The sequence below is a fragment of the Podarcis vaucheri genome (assembly GCF_965113315.1).
Source record: "Podarcis vaucheri genome assembly, chromosome: 8".
NCBI classification, from domain to species: domain Eukaryota; kingdom Metazoa; phylum Chordata; class Lepidosauria; order Squamata; family Lacertidae; genus Podarcis; species Podarcis vaucheri.
Genome location: NC_138766.1, coordinates 24,972,967 through 24,995,974, shown reverse-complemented (window position 1 = coordinate 24,995,974; position 23,008 = coordinate 24,972,967). Strand labels below are relative to the sequence as shown.

Sequence of the window (23,008 nt, the reverse complement as noted above, 5' to 3'; positions counted from 1 at the left end):
AACACTTTTTTTTGGGGGGGGAGAATGCTTCTCCGCCTGAACGGCATGTGGTTGCTATACGATGGCTGGTACACTACAAAGAGGTCCCGGAACACACCAAAGAGTTAATGGAACTCAGTTCCGGTGAGTTCTGGCTGAAAAAAAGCCCTGCTTCCAGCTACCATGATTTTGGCTGTTGGATATAAAATGCTTAGCCGGAATTTTGTGCTATATATAGCATCACTTGACTAGAATTGAGCTACAGCATTCTTTTGGTCTTAATATTTTTATTGAAAAGGTTTTGATTATAAATAAATAAAGGGAAGCAAAGAAAAAGATTTTAAAAACAAAAAGGCATAAAAATGTGTAGAAAGAAACAATATACGAGTATAGGCAATAGATGAAAAATACTCTACCTCATACATTCTTCGATAAATTTGATTCTATTGTCATAATCCGTATGTAAATACAAATAGTATTCTGCATTTTGTATAAACTCATTCCAAATATGGTCATATTTGTCCAAACAAAGTCTTTGTCTGCAAGCAGTCTGTTCATAAGTTGCAAATGCTATTCTTCCTGTTCATCAATAGAGCACGAGGAATCCCATTTTTGTTGTCCCGTTGTTAACTTCGAATACAATAGGTATATAGTTATATTCTTCGCTGAAAATTTTAGCTTTTTTAGGATGGTCATAATTAAGAATGAATAATTCGTTTCACACGTTTGCCTTAAGTCTCCTGCCTTCTTCTGTGGACTCTTTCAGTTTACCTGTGGGAAATCCTTTGATGATCCCTTGTGACTGGCTTGAGAAATAATACCACTTTTCAGCTTGTTTCATTATAAACATCACTTGTCCAGGGCCAGCCCTACTATTAAACAGACTGAGGAGGCCTCTTCAACTTGCCCTTTGCCTCGGGCAGCAAAATGCATTGAAGGGGCCTAACCTTGTCTGAGTCAAATGCGTTGATTGTTGCATCTTGTAAAATTGTTTCATTGATATATTTTTTTAAAAAATGATGAGTTGAGAGAAATAATTGAGAACATTGTTTTCTGGAGAAAATGTACCAGGAGCGGAAGACATGTTGCATAACATTTGCTGATGTACTTTCTATCTCCTGGTCTCCCTATCTCCTGGTATTGCTTGCCCCATTATTATTGTTGTTGTTGTTGTTGTTGTTGTTGTTGTTATATTTTATTTTCATGGAGAAAATAGCCAGAATAAAGAAAGAAGCCACTATTTGTTATTCAACTGATTCTTGGAGAACACCACTAACCAGATACGTCCCAGCGGGCAGTCTGGGGGGAAATCTGTGCTCAGAGATGGGCAGAGTAGCTGAGCCTATACTTGAGTTACGAATGCTGAGACTGAAAACCTAAGCCAAAGTCAGGTTTATAAGAGCAGATGGAACCCTATTGGCTAAGCAGGTCACCTGGTTCCTCCTGGTCTGGCAGTGGCAATATTGTCCTCTGACCGTGACCACACGGTAGAGAATATGGCGGCACTTCCTTCCTCTTCCGTAATGACTCTCAGGGCGCTCGGCAGTTTATTCAGCTTTCTGGTTCTATTGTTTTGGAACTAGAATTTACTCTCGGCTGAAATCTTCTTTAATTCTTTAAAGGGAACGACAACGAGAAAGACACAGGCACCGCGATAGCCGGCGATCGCCATCCACCGAGAGATCTTACAGAAAGGACCACAAGAGGACAGGAAGGTAAGATGAGGGAGCTGATTATCGCTGGGTAGCTGCTGTTAGGCTGGTGTTTCTCAGACTCTGGTTCCCAGCTGCTGTTGGACTACAACTCCCCTCATCCCTAGCTAGCAGGACCAGTGGTCAACGATGATGGGAGCTGTAGTTCAATGACAGCTGGAGACCCAGGTTTAAGAAACCCTGTGTTAGACTGCGCCTTCCGACCTGGGGGATGGTGTAAAAGGAAGGTAAGACAAGGTTGGGACGCGGGTGGTGCTGTGGGTTAAACCACAGAGCCTAGGACTTGCTGATCAGAAGGTTGTCGGTTCGAATCCCTGCAACAGGGTGAGCTCCCATTGCTCAGTCCCTGCTCCTGCCCACCTAGCAGTTTGAAAGCACGTCAGAGTGCAAGTAGATAAATAGGTACCGCTCTGGCGGGAAGGTAAACGGCGTTTCCGTGCGCTGCTCTGGTTCACCAGAAGCGGCTTTGTCATGCTGGCCACACGACCTGGAAGCTGTACGCCGGCTCCCTCGGCCAGTAAAGCGAGATGAGCACTGCAACCCCAGAGTCGGTCACGACTGGACCTAATGGTCAGGGGTCCCCTTTACCTTTAAGACAAGGTTTGGCTGGATACGAAGCCAGTTTTCAGCACGACCTCAGGCATGAGCTGCAGCAAACTTTTGATGAGTATCTCTCCTCCTCGTGCACAATTGAGCCCAGCCTCACTGCCCAAGATGAATTGTTTATTCCCTTGTCTTCTTGTGCAGTCAGTCTCCCGGTCAAGACCGGAAGAGAACTCGCTGGGAAGACGACCGGGATAGGTGGTCGGAAAACGCCAGCAGGGAGAAGAGCTATACTTCCATCAAAGACAAAGAGCCGGATGAGGCTGTCGTCGAAAAGAATGAGGAAGATGACGAGGACCTGCTGAAGCCTGTGTGGGTCCGCTGCACCCACTCGGAAAGCTACTACTCAAATGACCCCATGGATCAAGTGGTATGTTGAGGAACTGTTTATAGAGTTGGAAGGGACCAGAAGGACCATCTTTTGCCCCAGGTGGGGTTCAAACCCACGAAGATTAAAAGTCTCATGCTCTACCGACTGAGCTATCCCAAGATCACTTAATGAAGTTCTCCTCCTCCCTCCTTTTGCCTTGTAAGACCCTTCTAGGGGGAAAGGGTTGGCTTCCTGCATCATGTAGTGCCTGGGGAGAATTGCCCCAAATTTCGTAATAATAATAATAATTTTTTATTTATATCCTGCCCTCCCCAGCCAAAGCCGGGCTCAGGGCGGCTAACAACAATAAAATAATACAAGATTCTAAAATCATTTCATTATAAAATAAATTCAAATCAAATTGATGGCAACCATTGGGCTAGAGTTCTGTGAAGATTGCCAAAGGAGGGAGTCAGCCTGTGCCCTGGCCAAAGGCCTGGTGGAACAGCTCTGTCTTGCAGGCCCTGCAGAAAGATGTCAAGTCCCGCAGGGCCCTAGTCTCTTGTGGCAGAGTGTCCCACCAGATCGGGGCCACAGCCGAAAAAGCCCTGGCTCTGGTTGAGAGCAGCCTAACCTCTCTGTGGCCTGGGACCTCCAAGATGTTTTTGTTTGAAGACCGTAAGTTCCTCTGTGGGACATACCAGGAGAGGTGGTCCCGTAGGTACAAGGGTCCTAGGCCGTATAGGGCTTTAAAGGTTAAAACCAGCACCTTAAACCTGATCCTGTACTCCACCAGGAGCCAGTGCAGCTGGTATAGCACCCGGTGAATGTGATCTCACAGCGAGGACCCTGTAAGGAGTCTCGCTGCGGTATTCTGCACCCACTGGAGTTTCTGGGTCAGTCTCAAGGGCAGCATAGGCTTCCACCCAATTTAAGTTAACTTACCTTGGGACCCAATCTATCCCCCCCCCTCCTGAAACCTCTAGTCAACATTCTGTGGCCAATGTGTATGCTCATTTCTTAGTTAACTGGGTGGGGGTGTTTTTTGGGGGGTGGGGTGGGGCATTATCTATCAATATTTTTGGGTACTTCAAACCTTGTAGTTCCTCTAAAGCTGTTGATGCCTCTGGTATATGGATGATACTGTTTTGGCTACATAAGCACTGACACTTGAAGAATTATGATCACTATGTGATCTAGGTTTGTGTGTATCACACACTCTCTCATTTTCTGAATGTCCAGAAGAAACTAAAGCTTGTTATATCGTCTCTGGTAAATCATCCCATGTGATTGACGTGTTGCATTTGTGAGTGTGTGTGTGTTGCGTCGTGTGTGCAACACACTCCCGAGGGTCAGCATGACTGCAAATTGACGTTGCAAAATATTTTCAATTCAGAATATCCTTTTGACTTTCTTTAAAAAAATATAAAATTATTTATTTAGTTTTTCAGCTTAAAAATTTACAGAGATATGTCAAACATCGATAATAACAACAAGACTCCAAGGAATTTCCTGGATTTCCACCCTCCTCTTTGTGGGTCCTATTATTAATCATTTCCTCCCACATCTTTTATGATAATCCAAATCCTTTACCTCTTCCATTATGTCTGGAATTCAACCTTAAACTACAAGTGATATTCCAATCTGACTAACGATTTTAACTGTTTGCAATGCTCTTTAAGATAAGTTACAATTCCCCCCCATTCCTTGTTAAAATGTACACCTTCCTGATTTGGTATCTGAAGAAGTGTGCATGCACACGAAAGCTCACACCAGTAACAAACTTAGTTGGTCTCTAAGGTGCTACTGGAAGGAATTTTTAAATTTTGGTTCGACTACGGCAGACCAACACAGCTACCTACCTGTTCCTGATTTCTGAAATCCTTTTCACTTTTGTTTGGTTGCAATGGCAAGGGTGATTCCACTGTCGTCGGAACAAGCCGGCTCCGAGATTTATATGAGAAGTTTGAGGAAGAGCTGGGCAAGCGGCAAGCCAAAGCCAAAGCTGCCAGGCCCCCCTGGGAGCCCCCCAAGACCAAACTGGACGAGGATGTCGGTAAGGACTTCTCTGACCCACGCGACACACCGCAGAAATAAATGCTTGCCACTTTCCAGGAGGGATCAGCTACTGGAGGCCCAATGGCCAAATCTGGCCCTCAAATATGCCCCGCAGAGGACCTTAAGGTCCATTAATAATCATAGTTTAGAGGTCCCGGGCCCTAAGGAAGTCAGATTATCCTCCACCAGGGCCAGGGCCTTCTCAGTGATGGCTCCAACCTGGTGGAATGCTCTGTCCCATGAGACCAGGGCCCTGCAGGATTCAGCTTCCTTCCGCAGGGCCTGTAAGACAGAGCTATTCAGCCTGGCTTTCAATTTGAACTTAGCCTGATCTTTTATTCCCCTTCCTTCCCTCCCCCTCCCCTTTTCATAAAGATTACCCGCTCTGGGATCCCACAGCTAATTCTCCCCTGGTCTCCTCGCTGGCCCAAATAGGACTAATCTAGCCAGCTAGCGCTGGTGATCATCTAATGTTTATTGGATGGATTTCCCCCCCTAAATTGATTTTTGAATTCTGAATTTATTGTTATTCACATTTTATACTGTATTTTATGCGATTTTTGGTTGCCTCAATTAAGTGTTTTAAATTTGTTGCTAGCAGCCATGAGCCCGGTTTTCTGAACCAGGAAGGGCGGGGTATAAATAAAAAATTATTATAATATTTATTATAAATGCCATTTGTCTCTTGAAAGATTCCCTGCCGCTATCTTGATCCTTTTTCAACGCACCACTGTCTTCTAAGATGAGGCATAGGCAAAGTGCCCTTTATCTGTTTCCCTTCCCTTTTTATGTGCCACCATTGTTCTCTTTTCTGTGAAAGCCCCATCTGAGGTGAAACTCGTGTGCCTGAAGAAAAAGCTTGATTTCAGGGAAGCAGCGGGGCTAGTTAGAAAATTATATCTTGCATGCCAGTGACCAGCACTCTGTACTCTTGAGGTGTTGCCAGGAAGAAGTAGAGAAACTTTGCTCTTTGCCACGCCGCTGGGGCATTCGCCGCTCCAGTCTCAGGTCAGAGGTGAATGCGTAGTTTTGTGGGAGAGGGAAAAGGACAGGTTGGTGTCACGTTTTCTCGGGAACACAGGAAGTTCCAGTGACTCAGAGTGCGACTCGGATGACGACAGCTGCTCCAGCAGTTCGGATTCGGAGGTGTTTGACGTCATCGCTGAAATTAAGCGGAAGAAGGCTCACCCAGACCGGCTGCACGAGGAGCTGTGGTACAACGACCCCGGACAGGTAGTACATGCCAAAAAAAGCTCAGTCTTAAACATTTGCGTTGTGGCTATGCAGCTGGTGACTTAACAGTTCAGGACTGCCTCTTTCCATATGAACCTGCCCGGATCCTGAGATCTTCTGAGGCCCTTCTTCATGTGCCTCCTCCTTGAGAGGTCTGGAGGGTGGCAACATGAGACAGGGCCTTCTCTGTAGTGGCTCCCCATCTATGGAATGCTCTCGTCAGGGAAGTTCACCCGGCACCTTCATTATACACCTTTAGGCGCCAGGCAAAAACGTTCCTTTTTAACCAGGCCTTTGTTTGATTTGATTGACACCCTATGCCCTTTTAAAATGTGGGGGTTTTTTTTGGGGGGGTGTTATTGGGTTGTTGTTTTTATTTTGATTACGCATTTTGTGGTTTTACATTTTGATTTTATTCTGTGAACCGCCCTGAGACCTCTGTTATAGGGCGGTATATAAATTCAATAAATAATAATAATTTGCTATTCCGTATTGAAGATCAAGTCACTTTGCCAAAACCAGTGACCACCAACCCTGTGTTTTACACAAACCAATCTTCTCTCAATCCTGTTCTTGTGGCCGTGTACGCGCACACCTGAAGTTGCCAAAACACAATCACCAAAATTCAGGAGACGGCTCCAATACTATGTATATGTACTTTTCCACAAGCCCCATTGAATTTGGTGGGGTTTACATATGAGTAGACACATAGAGGGCTGCACTGTACATTTCAAAAAGTCTTGGTTATGGCTGGTGATAGGCTGGTGAAACCTAGGCAGAAATTATTTCTCCCGGCAGAATACTTTCCATTGGTAAAGAATATTTGACCTGGGCCGCATTCAGAGATACTTTTTTGAAGTACTGTGGTCTGTTAAGGTGCTTCAGCTCATGTGCTTTAATTTTTTAAAAAAATTGACTCTTAACTTGTGTATGCTAATTTGCTTTTAAATAACCAAACAAACCCCTGTGTTGCAAAGAGAATGTCAGCAATGTCTAGGCAACACAATGACCATGTACATACGCAATAGAGAATCTTTATAGAATTCCTTCAAACCATAACAAGTACAAAACGAAATCTTTAGTCTCAAAGTCTCTGAAAATCTTTACATGAAGAAAGGTACCAGACTTTGTATGATGAAAGACAAGCTGTGAAGCTTTGTGTATTCATCAAATATGATGTCCAACACTGAACTGTGATTCTGGATATTGACAACTGTTTCGTAGAATTCTTCATCAGCGTAGTGGGAGGATGTAGAATTGCTTCATAAACTGAAAATAATTTTTTTGTGTATAAAATTTTGTAAGATTGTCTATTGCTTATGTACATGGTCATTGTGTTGCCTACAATTTGCTTTTAAAGGCATTACCTTTCAGGCACTTAACCAGGCTGCCTCTTCCTGTTTTTAAGCATCTCGACTCAGTATCTTCCTTTAACATTTTTGACAGATGAATGATGGACCTCTGTGCAAATGCAGTGCGAAAGCCAGACGAACGGGAATAAGACATGGAATCTATCCTGGGGAAGAGGTAATGTTTCTTTAAAATGCTTTTAGGACGGTTGAAGGGATCTCAAAGCATCTTATCAGGTAAAATACAATATGATGGGGTGGGGGGGATGGGAAACCCACTTAATTAATAAATAAGCATAGAAATAAACTATAAAACAATCTGCCCCAAAATATTAAAATCCAATAACAAGCTATGATTAAAACCAGTGTTCAAAGCTTCTGTTGTTCCAGGCACATTTTGCGACAGTATTTCATTGGTGCGAGTGGTTTTTGAGTTCTGGGCGCAGTACTGTGCCTAAATTTCAGATTAAAACTGAAGGAAAGGAGGGTCTTTTTTCTGCCTCCCCACTTCCAGCTACTTTCCAAAGATGGGAGAAGAGACCCTCTTAAGAATATTGGGGGGGGGGGGTCAGGGGAAGGACTAGACCATGTGAAAAACGAACATAATATTTTAGCTGCAGTTCATTTTCAGCTTTGTATGAAAAAGCGCGCCTAGATATTCTGTTGTTGTGCCCATAACCTCGGTTTAAGATGCCGTTTAGCTCCTAGCTTTCATATCTCGGTTTCTAATGCTGACTAAAACCAGAAGTCCAGTAAGCACACTTCAAGGGAACAGCAAGGAAAATAAGAGTTTTCCTAAGGCCTTTAATGAGGAGGGACACCGGCCTTCCCTGGCAGGGTTTGGTCCAAAACATCAGGAAAACATTAGGTTGCTGAAGACTGCTTTCTCTTCTTTTATTAGCATTCACCTTTCCTAATCACCTGCCCCTCTTATTTCCTCTCTCGTTTCTTAAAGCCTATTAAGCCCTGCCGACCCATGACCAACAATGCCGGAAAATTATTCCACTACCGCATTACAGTGTCACCACCTACAAACTTTTTAGTAAGTATCATATGAAGCCGGGGAAGCAGCAGACCTGTCTGTTTTTATTTGAAGCTCTTGTTTTTAAGCCCTTACATAAGTGACATAGGAACAAGCTGGATATATTTATTTGTGGTTATTATTTATTGATTCAGTTTATATACTGCCCTTTACCCCAAGATCTCAGGGTAGTGTACTATATTAAAAATGTGATTTACGTAGCATCATAATAATAAAAGCAATAAAGTGATTGCAGGAAATATAATAACAGTCCCCACACTTCTAAAAGGCTGTTCAGTAGCCAAAGGCCTGCTTAGAGAGGAGTGTTTTTGTTTGGTATGTAATGAACGCGCCCGGCGAGCCTCTCTGGAAAGAGCATTGCACAGATGGGGAGCCACCTCAGACAAGACCAGTTCTCCTGTTGCCATCCTCCAGACCTCTTGTGGAGGAGGAACATGAAGAAGAGTCTCAGATAATGATCGCAGGGTATGGGTCAGTTCACACAGAGGGAGGTGGTCTTGAGGTAATAGCTATTATTATTATTATTATTATTATTATTATTATTATTATTATTATTATTATTATTACAGTGGACGCTTGGGTTGCGAACGTGATCCATGCGGGAAGCACGTTTGCAACCCGCAGCGTTTGCAACCTGCAGCGCCGCGTCTGCGCACGCACGGGTTGCAATTCGATGCCTCTGCGCATGCACAAAGCGCAATTTAGCACTTCTGCGCCTACGCAACCGCTGAAACTTGGAAGTAACCTGTTCCGGTACTTCCGGGTTTGGGCGCATCTGTAACCCAAAAAAATGTAACCTGAGGCGTCTGTAACCTGAGGTATGACTGTACAGTGGAAACTCGGTTTTCGAATGTAATCCATTCCGGAGGACCGTTCTACTTCCGAATTGTTTGAAAACCGAGGATCAATGGGCAGTCAGCAAAATCCATTGAAAAAATGGGAGAAATGTGGCTTGGAAGCCATTCAACTTCCGAGGCATGTTCGAAAATGGAAGCAATTGCTTCGAGGTTTTTGGCCTTCGGGTTCCGAATCGTTTGGCTTCCAAGATATTCGAAAACCGAGGTTCCACTGTATTATTATTGCCCTGCCCAACTGTTTGGGTTTCCCCAGCCACTCTGGGCAACTTCCAATAAACATGAAAATAATAATATTGCGACCCTGAGCCGTTTAAGGCTTTATAGCCAGCTCTTTGAATCGGGCCTGGAAACTAATTGGCAGCCAGAGCAGTTGAGCCAGGATCCGTGTAATATGCTCCGTGTGTCCTGCCCCAGTGAGCAACCTGGCCGTCCAATTTTGCGACACCGATGGATCCAGCAGCTGTATATGCAGAGAGAGTGTGATGCCATAAACAAGGCCTCAGCCTTATCTGGATTGAGTTTCCGTTTATTGGCTTCTAGCCTGTCCATCACCAAGGCCAGACACTGGTCCATCCCTCCTCTGCCCCTAGCATGGAAACTATGGGCTACCAGGGGAGAGAAGGTGCTTACCTGACCTAGAATCATAGAATCATAGAGTTGGAAGAGACCACAAGGGCCATCGAGTCCAACCCCCTGCCAAGCAGGAAACACCATCAGAGCATATGGTTGTCAAGCCTCTGCTTAAAGACCTCCAAAGAAGGAGAATCCACCACGGAGAGGTCCTCCGTTTCACCAGGAGCTCAATGCCTCCTCGCACACTCCTCCTACAACCTCATGGTAAACCATGGTGACCCCTCATGGTAAACCATGGTGACCCCTGTGTCAGCAGGTCTGCACCGTCCCACCCTGCTGACCGCTATGGTGCCAGCCCCGTCGTCCAGCATAGAAATGCAGCAAGCTATTGGAGGATGAACAGAAGTTTGGGTTGCTGCTCTGCTAGTCCCTGGAACGCCAGCAAGCATTTCAGCAGGCTATTAACTTCTGCAATAACAATAACAATAAACTAGCTTCTGTAATAATAATAATAATAATAATAATAATAATAATAATAATAATAATAATAATAAATTAATTTATATCCCACCCATCTGGCTGGGTTTCCCCAGCCACTCTGGGCGTCTTCCAGCAGAATATTAAAATACAATAGCCTATTAAACATTAAAAGCTTCCCTAAACAGGGCTGCCTTCAGATGTCTTCTAAAAGTCTGGTAGGTGTTTTTCTCTTTGACATCTGGTGGGAGGGCATTCCACAGGGAGGGCGCCACTACCGAGAAGGCCCTCTGCCTGGTTCCCTGTAACTTGGCTTCTCGCAGTGAGGGAACTGCCAGAAGGCCCTCAGCGCTGGACTTCAGTGTCCGGGCTAAACAATGGGGGTGGAGACGCTCCTTTAGGTATACTGGACCAAGGCCGTTTAGGGCTTTAAACGTCAGCACTAACACTTTGAATTGTGCTCGGAAACGTACTGGAAGCCAGTGTAGGTCTTTCAAGAGCTTAGCCTTATTTGCAAGGCTAGTCTGACCTGTGGCTTTTGCCCTTATCTCTTTAGACAGACAGGCCAACTGTGATCGAGTACGATGACCACGAGTACATCTTCGAAGGCTTTTCCATGTTTGCCCATGCTCCCCTCACCAACGTAAGTCGCCTTTCTTTCCTGGCCCAGCTAGTTTTATGGATGGCTGTTGGGGTTTTTATAATTTCTGTGTATGCTAGCTTTCTTCTCTGTAGTAAAAATCAAACCTATAGCAGCCCTCCCGTGAAATCTTTGTCCCTTTAAACATTTTTTTTATCTGTTCTTTGGAGATGAAGTGCCCCTGCCTTTTTAACTTTACTTAAAAAATGTTTCCTAACACAAGGCGAATCCACCAGTGACATAGCTGATCCCGGCTTGTTCAGTCTCTGCATAGTCTTATCTTGACAATAATTGACCTATTCAGATGGTCTGTCCCAGGGTGGATTTGATTTAAATCAAATCAATTTTAAATCACCATTTAAATCATTAGTCAGTAAGACTTGATTCAAATCATTTTCTTTTACAGAAAGACTCGTTCTTGCTGGTTTAATCTTAATATTTACAGCCAGATGAAGGTTTCATTTTTGGAATAATAAATTTTCAGAGTAGTTTTTGCAGTTATATCAAAAATTACCGATTTGGTTATGCTGTTAGAAATACATAGACCAATAATTATGAAATTATTGTGAGGTTTAATAAGTTAACTGTTTATATTTGGACAACTTTTCTGCTGTTGTTTATTGGAAGGAGAAAAATAATAATCATTTCCTTAATAACAATTTAAACAATTTGTATAACTAAAACAATAACATTATAGCATATGTATCCATTGTTTGTTAACTGATGTGGTTAAACAATTTTTAAAAAGAAAACCTTAAGACTGAGTTTTAGCACACATGAAAAACTTAAAACAAATCCTTATTTCCTGATGGCCTTTGGACCATAATGTAAATTAAATAGAAAACTACCTTTAGAAAGATTTTTCCTCCAAAAGCATTTTATTTTAAAAATCCAATTTAAATTAAAAAAAAACTGATTTAATTTTTTTTTTCCAAAAAAGAAAACCATTGATTTTTTTATCCACCCTGGTTTGTCCCAAAGAGGTTTAAGCCTTCCTGTTGTAGCCATTAAAGTAAAGGTAAAGGGACCCCGACCATTAAGTCCATTCGTGACCGACTCTGGGGTTGTGACGCTCATCTCGCTTCCGGGTCATGTGGCCAACATGACTAAGCCGCTTCTGGCGAACCAGAGCAGCGCACAGGAACGCCGTTTACCTTCCCGCCGGAGCGGTACCTATTTATCTACTTGCACTTTTATGTCCTTTTGAACTGCTAGGTTGGTAGGAGCAGGGACCGAGCAACAGGAGCTCACCCTGTCGCGGGGATTCGAACTGCCGACCTTCTGATCAGCAAGTCCTAGGCTCTGTGGTTTAACCCACAGCGCCACCCGCTTTGTAGCCACTACTTTTTGTGAAATCTGTGCTCGGTGCAGTCGTGCCTCCAGCAGATGGCAGTCTCTACCAGCAGATGTCATACGTGCCTTGCTTGTCATGCTATTTCCTAGCTGGCTGTCTCAAGCCCTTTTCAAACCCCCCCCCCCCCTTTTAATTTTGGATCAGAAGAAAGCAAGAGAATGCAGCGAGGGTGCTGCCTGCATTGCTCTTTGAGACTGAACCTCTCTCGTGAATATGTTTCTTCTCATCTCTCCAGATACCTCTGTGCAAAGTCATCCGATTTAACATCGATTATACGATTCATTTCATTGAGGAGATGATACCCGAAGTAAGTTATGGGAACGATGATGCACAACATCTGTTTGCTTTGTGGCGCGTCGAGAACGTTTAGCTCGTTGGTTCATGCATATTCCGAAGAAGTTTGTACTGTCTGGCTGGATGAGCGCTTCTGATTAAAGGTGTACAGTCCTGGAATATCGATATGAAAACATGCTAATGAAAGGTGTAAAATAAGTTAAGCAAATGTTCTCGTGAAAGTAAACTCTGTTGCCATCAGTCTATTAGCGCCACTAAGTGAATAATGCTGTGGGGGAGAGTAGCATTTTGTTAAAACTGTACAACAGTATTGTTGTTGCCATTGTTGATTAAATTTATATACGGTGGGACCTCGGTTTACGAACTTAAACTGTTCTGGAAGTCCGTTCTTAAACCAAAACCGTTTTTAAACCGAGGAACGCTTTCCCTAATGCGGCCTTCCGCCGTTGGTGCCCTTCCACCCTTTGGATTCCGTTCTTACACGAGGTAAAGTTCTCAAACCAGGACACTATTTCTGGTTTTGTGGAGTTTGTAAACCAAATCATTCTTAAACCGGACTGTTCTTTAACTGAAGTACCACTGTACTGCCCTATATCCAGGGGTCTCAGGGCGGTTCACAGAATAAAATCAAGATATAAAACCACAAAATACATAATAAAAATAAAAACAATAACCCAATAGCCCCCCCCCAGGTTCTCACCCCTGCCTCGCATCTTTAAATCATGCACGTACCCTCTGAGGCTGCCTCTTCTCCAAACTTTCAGGACAGCAGTCTTTGGATATGTGCGCGTTATTTGTAACCCTCCCATTGTTCGTATTTTTGCACCCGTCGCATCTAGAGGGGAAAGTCGCGTTTTAATGAAGAACGCTTTATTTCCAGATTGGCGCGTGCGGTTTTGCTTTTATTTATTTCCTTCCCCGGCCCGTTCATAAGGACAATAATCCCCACTTTGTGAGGTGCTGATTAGTGACTGCGAAAACGCCTTGTTACGACACCAGCAGTGATTTATCAGCTTTTTAGCTAGAACGTGGCAGCCTCCGAGAATTATGGGAGAGGTCCTCCTTTCCACATATATCATCTCTTCTGCTTATTCAAGTGAAAGGCTGTTGGCACTCCGAAAGTTATGGCTTAGCCCTGAGCTCGTAATTTTTGCTTCCGGTCTAGATTTAGGCTTTTAGTAAGGGATGCCCCCCCCCCTGAATGTATAGTAGTAGTGCTAGTAATAACAACAACAACAACAACAAGAGCAACAACAACAACAACTGGGCCAGATGGGCGGGATATAAATAAATTAAGAAGAAGAAGAAGTTACACGTTAAAATCCTGTGCTTTAGATTCTTTCCACCATAATGGGACTTGCGGGTCTCCCCCCCGCCCCTGGCCCAGGTTTCTTTTTACTAGTGTATGTGCTATAATTTACGTATTATTATAATATGTAATAACATCCCGCCATCCGAACACAATGCGTTCCCTCGTCTGTTAGGCGAGCGTCAAGTGTAACAAACCAACAATTTCCATTGATTCCTACGGGGAAATTTCTAATGCATTCTCAACCATGGAATTTGGAGCCCAGAAAGCAAGAAAACCTTCTGAAAACCCTCAGCCAACCAGCAAAAGGCAAACCAGGAAGTAAAAAAAAGGAAAAAAGCTCTCTGTTACAGGTACCTGAATCTGTAGTTTGCATAGCGAGGTTTGGGTACGAATTTGTCGCATTTGGATAAATGAGTTTCTGCATAACGAGTGTTCAGAACGCAGGACCTGTGTGTATTTTATGAACCTGATTGGCATTAACTTGTCAAGTATGCCTATAGCAGCAACCGTAGGAACTATTGCCAAATTATATCCTGTAATCTGACCAACCACTTTGTTGGGGTTTAGGTATGTTGCTCATACATTGATCATTGACATTAACATTGGCTCCTTTTCCTTTTCCAGAATTTTTGCGTACGAGGACTGGAGCTGTTCTCTTCCTATTTGTTTAAAGATATCCTGGAACTTTATGACTGGAATCTTACCGGTAACTTTTGAGTTTGAGAATGTGTATGTGGATGAGAGCAGGGGATAAAATGAAAATCCCAAAGGTATTTCAGAGGGTTGTTTCAATACTTGTCCCGGTGGTCAGAATCTCACACACCACTGGGTGTGACTGAGCGACACACAAATCTCATTCCCTGTATTTACCGAAACATACGCAAGGAAATTTCTTTGGTGTACAAGAGAATGCTGTACTTAACAAGCTGGGCTTATGAAGTTAAAAAGCAACAATGGCTGCCTCTCTTTTGTAAATCATCGTACGTCCTGATAGTGAACTCAAGCGATGAGTTAGGATGGCTTTGTTGCCAAATTGGAGCTACCGAGAGACTGCATGGAGGTCCAGGCATGTTTGGTAGATTCTCAAAGGTTGCAGAAGCAGGAAAAAAGACAGGCGTCTCTCCAAAGGAAAAGTCAGCTTAATGGAAACTGGGCATGCTTGTTGTTGTTGTTGTTTAGTCGTGTCCGACTCTTCGTGACCCCATGGACCAGAGCACGCCAGGCACTCCTGTCTTCCACTGCCTCCTGCAGTTTGGTCAAACTCATGCTGGTAGCTTCAAGAACACTGTCCAACCATCTTGTCCTCTGTCATCCCCTTCTCCTTGTGCCCTCCATCTTTCCCAACATCAGGGTCTTTTCCAGGGAGTCTTCTCCTCATGAGGTGGCCAAAGTATTGGAGCCTCAGCTTCACGATCTGTCCTTCCAGTGAGCACTCAGGGCTGATTTCCTTAAGACTTGATAGGTTTGCTCTTCTTGCAGTCCATGGGACTCTCAAGAGTCTCCTCCAGCACCATAATGTTTCTTTGGGGTTGGAGTATGAAATAGCACAACCTAAGAGAAGGCACGGGTTGGCTGGAGCACTGAGCACCGCAACAAATTTATTATAAATCTCGCTTGTTCTCCGTGACTTTGTTTCTTGGGGGATGCGTGCCTCTGAGATTTTAATTACCGTAAGGTGGGCACAATGAGTTGTGATCTTAGCACCAGACAAAAACGTTGGCACCATGCAGCTTATAGGAGACAGGAGCATGTGGCTGTGGCGCGATGCAATAAAAATTGTAGCAAACATCGCAGGTGGCAAGCTGTCCTTTTTTGGGGGTTGGAAATCGTCCTCGGATTGTGGCGCGGTCAAAATGAAAGCATCCATGCTGTCTCTAACCCCCCCTCCCATTGAGCCTTGAGGAAGAATTTGTTTTAAAAAGCCAAGGGCTTCTCAGAAGAATCTTGAGCTGAGATATACAGGCTTCTTGTGGAGTTTGATATGCTTCCGAAGACTTGGTTTAAGGAAATGCAGGCTTTGTAATGTAGAAAGTCTGATGAGTTTGAGGGTTCTTCTTGTGTGCTTCCCTTGGTTTTCTAAAATACGTTCCCTAGCTCCGAGTGAGAATGAATGGTGATGAGATTTATTTCCTTCCTTTCTTTCTTTTTTACAAAATCGGAAAGGCACATTCCGACGGTGCTATCTTGTACGCTCATTATAATAGCGTAATACAGTGGTACCTCAGGTTACATACGCTTCAGGTTACATACGCTTCAGGTTACAGACTCCGCTAACCCAGAAATAGTACCTCGGGTTAAGAACTTTACCTCAGGATGAGAACAGAAATCGCGTGGCAGTGGCGCAATGGCAGTTGGAGGCCCCATTAGCTAAAGTGGTACCTCAGGTTAAGAACAGTTTCAGGTTAAGAATGGACCTCTGGAATGAATTAAGTATGTAAGCAGAGGTACCACTGTATTATGAAACGTCACCAGTGGCATCCAATCTGGGGCAGCTGGCGATAATACCCGTATGCCACCAAAACATGGAGGAAGTCTGTGAACAAATAATATTCCTGACTCTAGTCGGTTCCAGCCTTCCCACCAGCGCGTCTTCCTTGCCCGAAGGCTCCTCTGGTGTATTTCAGGTGTTTGGTTGGTGTATCTGTCATTGCGGATCTGCAGTAGAGGATTGTGCCTTACATGTCCTGGCTGGCGGAGGAGGATGGAGATTTTAATGAGAATTATAACATAGGAAGACAGCAGGTATATGCCTTGCGTTGTGTGTACTGCATCAGACCAGCCAATTGTGCACCGAGAAAAATCCTCCTGACCTGCAGAAATTAAGCAAAGTTGCATGCATAAACTAAATATGGGAAGGAGACTGCACCACAGCCTCAGAAAATACCGCCGAGCCATGTGCTGAATTTTAAGGCAAACAGGAATCCCATCCACTTTTAATCCTATCTTAACCTATGAGGCCTAGAAGTTTGCTTTTTTTTTTTTAATGACCTATCCACCCTAAATACCAAACCGTTGCATTTGCAGCGCAGTCGTGGAATATGCACAGCTCTGTATAAACTTTTATGTTTTTTTAGAATACCAAAGTCTATAAAGATTGGGGAATCTTTAAAGAATATTTAGAAAACTATGGAATAAAAGGAAACATAGTGGCAGAATTAGACTGATCCCTGTATTGTATAAATATAAGTTCGTAGGGAGGTAAAAAGAAATTATATAAGAAATATCTAACTGTAATGGATAGATAAAGTACAGTGAGATTAATGTGAAGTCAGTTTTAAATTTCTTCTCTATAAGTTTTATAATTGTGTTCAGTATCAGGAGTATATATGATGATAATTATATTAATCTTCTTGTATCTTATAGTGTGGTGGTCTGTTTGATTTTTCTGTTATTTGTTTGTTTGATTGTATGTTTGTTTACTTGTATGTACGTCTGTTTTGTCATAAATGTATTTATTTTAAATTAATAAAGATATATGTTTTAAAAAAATAGAATACCAAAGATGGAGACTTGTGAAATGTGTTGCTTGTGTTTTGAATTGCTTCTAATTTCTCGTTGAAGGTCCTTCATTAGAAAACAACGATGCTTCCTGCCCCCGGTTTCATTTCATGCCTCGTTTTGTCAGGTTTCTTCCAGGTAAGTTTTTTGTTGTTACTGGTACAGCAGCCAGGCAGCTCTTGCTGGGATGCTCAGCTGGGGTGTATCATGTCATCAGACTGCAGGCAGGAAGTTGACACAATGGAATGTTCCTTCATACCAACAAATAAAAAGGAAATGTCTTCACTTAGGTCCGTTGATTGCTTTGGTACCACTCTCAGTATGACCAGTGTTGCACATTCCCAATACAGTCGTACCTTGGAAGTTGAACGGAATCCATTTTGGGAGTCCATTTGACTTCCAAAACTTTCGGAAACCAAAGTGCAGCTTTTGATTGGCTGCAGGAAGCTCCTGCAGCCAATCGGAAGCAGCGGAACCCTGTCGGATGTTCAGGTTCCAAAGAACGTTCGCAAACTGGAACACTCACTTCCGTGTTTGTGGCGTTCGGGAGCCAAAACATCTGAGTACCAAGGCGTTCGGAATCCAAGCTATGGCTGTAATCAAGTTTTGTTTCCACCCTTAGATATTGTCTTCAGATATTGGGTAGACTCCTTTTTTCTTTTTAAATGGAGCTGCCTTTAGTTTGCGTTTTTCTCCCAACATGGGCTCATGCTGTAGTTAGAAAGTACTCTTAAAATTGGGCTGATTTAACACAGTAACTCCTTGACGCTTGGATTTGTGAACTAGTGTGTCGGTGACATGTCACAAAGTGATACCCCCAACCTTGAAAGCAGAATTTCAAACTGGCAGCCGACACATTTCTCTTTGTACTTCCTGCACATTTTAAATCGAAAGTGGCCATCCATGCCACGGCCAGCTGAGCAGTGTGAAAGAATTCGCACCAAACTTGTAATAATGCATGGTGGTCAGATTGACAGTCTCACCTAAGGTTCAAACTGCTGATAGCCCCCACAAAATGGCATTTGGGAGTGTGCAAGGACTCTGGTAAGTTTGTGAGTCTGCTGAGATCTAGAAAAAAAAGTGTCTGTCAGACCAGAGCCTCCAGTTAATTCCCACCAATTTCTGAATGTGCCGGTGGCCTTGTATCCATCTGCAATCCTAACCCCGCCAACCTCGGAATAAATCCCAATGAATAGGACATGTTTGGGATCGCAGCTGTTGCCTTTCGTTAGAGCCACTTGCAACCTTGACTGCTGTTGCTTCTTTTTGACGCCTACTTCTGCTTCCTCTAGAAACAGTGTTTGGTGTAGTGGTTAAGAGCGGTAGATTCGTAATCTGGGGAACCGGGTTCGCATCTCCGCTCCTCCACCTGCAGCTGCTGGGTGACCTTGGGCTAGTCACACTTCTGTGAAGTCTCTCAGCCCCACTCACCTCACAGAGTGTTTGTTGTGGGGGAGGAAGGGAAAGGAGAATGTTAGCTGCTTTGAGACTCCTTCGGGTAGTGATAAAGCGGGATATCAAATCCAAACTCTTCTTCTCTTCTTCTTTTTTCTTTGAAGATGGAGGGAAAGAAGTGCTGTCCATGCACCAGATTCTGCTGTATTTGTTACGCTGCAATAAGCCGCTGGTGCCTGAAGAGGAGATTGCCAATATGCTACAATGGGAGGAGCTGGAGTGGCAGAAATATGCCGAGGAGTGCAAGGGGATGATCGTCACCAGCCCTGGCATGGTACTGCAAATGTTCTCAGATTGAGTTTTCTTGTGCTGTGCCCAAACCCCGAACCACAATCAATTCCATCTCTCCCAATCTATTGATTTATTTTGGTTGCGGCCTAGACCAGCTGCCCGAAAGCTGTTTGGCCATCTTAGGGACAACGAAACATTAAGATGCAGTGATGATTGCAGGACAATAAAAGGTAGTAATCTAGGGTCGTAAGGCATCTGTGGGTGCAAATAATAATAATAATAATATTTATTTATTTCCCCACCCATCTGACTGGGTTTTCCCAGCCACTCTACGTGGCTCCCAACAGAATATTAAAAACACGCTAAAACATCAAATATTAAAAACTTATCTAAACAGAGTTGCCTTCAGATATCTTTTAAAAGTCAGATAGCTGTTTATTTCTTTGACATCTGACGGGAGGGCGTTCCACAGGGCGGGCGCCACTACCGAGAAGGCCCTCTGCCTGGTTCCCTGTAACCTCACTTATCACAGTGAGGGAAAACCGGAACACTCGCTTCCAAGTTTTGATCGTTCGAGAGCCGATTTAGTTCGGGAGCCAAGGTACGACTGTATTATTATTATTATTATTATTATTATTATTATTATTATTAATTGAATTTATATACCGCCCTATACCTGGAGGTTTCAGGGCAGTTCACAGAACAAAATCAAAATATAAAACCATAAAATATATATTCTAAATAAAAATAACAACCCGATATCCCCCCCCAAAAAAACCCCCACATTTTAGGCATAGGATGTCAATCAAATCAACCAAAGGCCTGGTTATAAAGGAACATTTTTGCCTGGCACCTAAGGTTTTAGTGTCTTGGGTGTCACTAAAGTTTTCCACACTGTCCCCCGCCCCCCAACTCCTTCTCCAACAACGCTGCAGTCCTCTAGGAAGCAGATGTACACGCAGATGTACACACAATTCTGCTCGCTTTATTCTGTGGAGATTGGGCTTGGTGTCCATTGTAACGCTGCACAATAGCCGTGTATTTTTTCTTTCTTTTTTTTGGAATGATAGGAATGTCCTGGGTTTTGCCGTTGAAAGTTTCGCCTTGCGATTGTTGAGCTCAGCAGTAAAACTCTCATTCGGCACAATAGGGAAAGATCAGGAGAGGCTTATGAGAGAGCTGTTTTATTGGTGTGTTTTGTAGTTACAGCTTTCTTTGTCAGTAATAAGTCGAGGAGGAAGGAGAAGAATGGCCGCAGTTTGCTTGTTCCCCCTCTTTGTCATTCCTTCCATGAGAGGGTCACGTTTTAATTCCTGCTGGTAATAAATAGCAAGTTCAGGAAAGAGAAGCGACGTCTTGCAGTACCTAACCTTTTAAATGTTTTTTAGAATACCTTTAAATTCTGTGAAGGCCTTCACACACTTCGAACAGTGCTTCTGCACACACCCCTTTCGTTGGCTACCTTGTCGCTCTAGAGTTTGGGTTGGTGGCGTGAGGAAAAGCTGAATGGAGCGTGGTATTTTTGTGTGACGGGTTTATTTCCTCAGTTATATCTCTCCTTTTAGCTATAATGAACCCTTAGCAATTCACTCTCGCCTTAAACACTTAGATGTGCAGCGTAAACAGTGGAATCAATCATTGGTAGACAGTTTTCCTGTTGTCTCTCGACTTTGCTTTTAACTCCAGGGAAGTTCTAAGTGGGAAAATCGTCGTCTGTGGTGTGCGTCTTATTGTATCCCATGCAGAGCGAGATAGTCTTTCAACTTGCACTCCCACCCTCTTGATTTGGGAAGGATGTAGTACATATGGGGGGGGGAAGGAGGCAGGGGAAAGTAAGGTGGGGAGGGGCAGAGCGGTGGTTGCCTTGGGCGCAAAATTCTTAGGGGGTGCAAAATTCCAACCCCTGATGCTGCCTCGATAGAGCTGCGCACTTCCGTCACTGGGCTCCCTTAAAAACGGCTTCTCCCTTAGAACCAGGGAGTGACCTCTCTAGACAACGGAACGACTCTTCTTACCTCTGCGGCTATGATCTCCCAGGTGACGTGGTCATCATTAGGCGGTTGAATGTGCATGCATAAACCATTCCCCTCCCACCCACCACCTCGCTCTGTGCACCCCCGGGCTCCAGCAACCCACGCTACGTCACTGGAGGAAAGTCCTGTTGCATGCACAGAAATCCTTCAGCTAGCAAGGGGGCTGCATTTCGTACAAACCTACCGTATTTTTCGCTCTATAACACACACCTGACCATAACACGCACGTAGTTTTTAGAGGAGGAAAATCCGTAGGCATGCCACCCGTAGGGATTCCCTCCATAACACGCACAGACATTTCCCCTTACTTTCTAGGAGGAAAAAAGTGAGTGTTATGGTGCAAAAAATACGGTAGGTGTGGTCATTCAACTCTCTCCTCCCCGCTTGTCCATAACAGGTCCATTCAGGTGGCTGTTAGCAGTGGTTAACGAATCAGGAGCCAGTCTCCGGAACACGTGCTCCCTCCTCCCTTAGCCACAGCTGGCTTGACTTCTCGTTTTACGAGGATTTGAAACCAAGGTTGAGTTTCAGATTTGTTTGTTGAGTGGAGAAGAGACAGTGGAAGCTGGAATGGGCCCTGCTGTCTTCGGGGCCGGCTCTTCCTCTGCGGAGAGGCCATTTTCGGAAAGTTATATATATCTGCGATAGAGCCACTGTTACCTAAATTTAATTGTTTGATCTTTTCCCTCCGCTTGCTCCAGAAACCCAGCTCGGTTCGCATTGATCAATTGGATCGTGAGCAGTTCAACCCTGATGTGATTACTTTCCCCATTATTGTCCACTTTGGAATACGACCTGCTCAACTCAGTTATGCTGGAGACCCACAGTAAGCAATTATTGTCAAGCCTGGGGCTGAATGCAGTCTTAACAGCCTTGCTCTTGATGGGCAGGTGCCGAAGCAACTGCTTCTGTTAAAGCAGTTGCGAACACCCACTGCGATAGTACTCTGGAGAATAGAGGGAAAGGGGGTGGGGGCAAAAAATCAGTCATTGTTCTGCGCTGCACAGTAAAATTCTGGGCTCTGAAATGCTTTCTCCCCCCCCCCCCTTAAGTGAAAAGGTTTTGCTTTCTGCATTCCTTTAATTTTGTTTCAAAAACATGCATGCCTTTTAAAATGAAATCCTTATATTGTAAACCGTAGGCCATTTATCTTGAACCAGCGCCAATTTCTCTTCTCTTAATTTTTGTGGGTTCCCTAAAGACTCGATTCCCTTATGTTTTGTGCATTGCATGATGGATCATTAACATTGTTTGGTTCCCTGGGGAGTAATCTGCGAAATGTTTGGCTGTCCATTCACTATTATTGTCTTAAGAACCATTTCCTTCTGCTCTCACATGGGCCAAGCAGTTGCCTTTGGTACCTCAGCTTTCATATGCTTCAGGTTACATATGCTTCAGGTTACAGACTCCACTAACCCAGAAATATTATCTCAGGTTAAGAACTTTGCTTCAGGATGAGAACAGAAATCATGCTTTGGCAGTGCGGCGGCAGCAGGAGGCCCCATTAGCTAAAGTGGTGCTTCAGGTTAAGAACAGTTTCAGGTTAAGAACGGACCTCAGGAACGAATTAAGTACTTAACCCAAGGTACCACTGTATCTCACAATGTCTAAAATAAGGATGGAGCTATGTAGAGGCACTGGCTGGCTTCCCCCTTTCCCCCACATTGTGATTTTTGCATAGCGCGCACACATCCTGATTCACAATATATTGCCAGGTCAAAAACTACCAAACTGATATCACGACAGGGACTTCAACCCGGTTTGAGGCGATATAGCGCCCAGTGCTAATACTGAGGCCATCCTGGTAGCCACTGATAACTTTATCCTCTGTAAATTTTTCCAATGGCTGCCCAAATTTTTACCCATTACCATTCAAGCTTTTACCCCTCACTGCTGCATTTTGTTATAGCAGATCTCCCACCACCTTCTTTGATTCTTCCTGCAACTCCTTAGTTTGCCTCACATAGAAACTGTCTCACGTAAAGGAAAAAAACCTGG

General features: G+C 44.0%; 1 protein-coding gene across 2 annotated transcripts in view; it reads left to right on the top strand.

Moving 5' to 3' along the window:
- Positions 1-23,008, top strand: part of DROSHA (drosha ribonuclease III) — an 81,065-nt gene that overhangs the window by 2,636 nt on the left and 55,421 nt on the right. For both annotated transcript variants that reach the window (XM_082234185.1, XM_082234184.1), the window contains exons 3-14: positions 1,602-1,694; positions 2,439-2,664; positions 4,519-4,660; positions 5,744-5,895; positions 7,342-7,422; positions 8,200-8,286; positions 10,750-10,836; positions 12,423-12,494; positions 14,418-14,499; positions 17,355-17,429; positions 18,851-19,020; positions 21,712-21,836. In XM_082234185.1, coding sequence (XP_082090311.1) covers positions 1,602-1,694; positions 2,439-2,664; positions 4,519-4,660; positions 5,744-5,895; positions 7,342-7,422; positions 8,200-8,286; positions 10,750-10,836; positions 12,423-12,494; positions 14,418-14,499; positions 17,355-17,429; positions 18,851-19,020; positions 21,712-21,836 — 1,392 coding nt within the window. The remainder of the gene's footprint in view (positions 1-1,601; positions 1,695-2,438; positions 2,665-4,518; positions 4,661-5,743; positions 5,896-7,341; positions 7,423-8,199; positions 8,287-10,749; positions 10,837-12,422; positions 12,495-14,417; positions 14,500-17,354; positions 17,430-18,850; positions 19,021-21,711; positions 21,837-23,008) is intronic.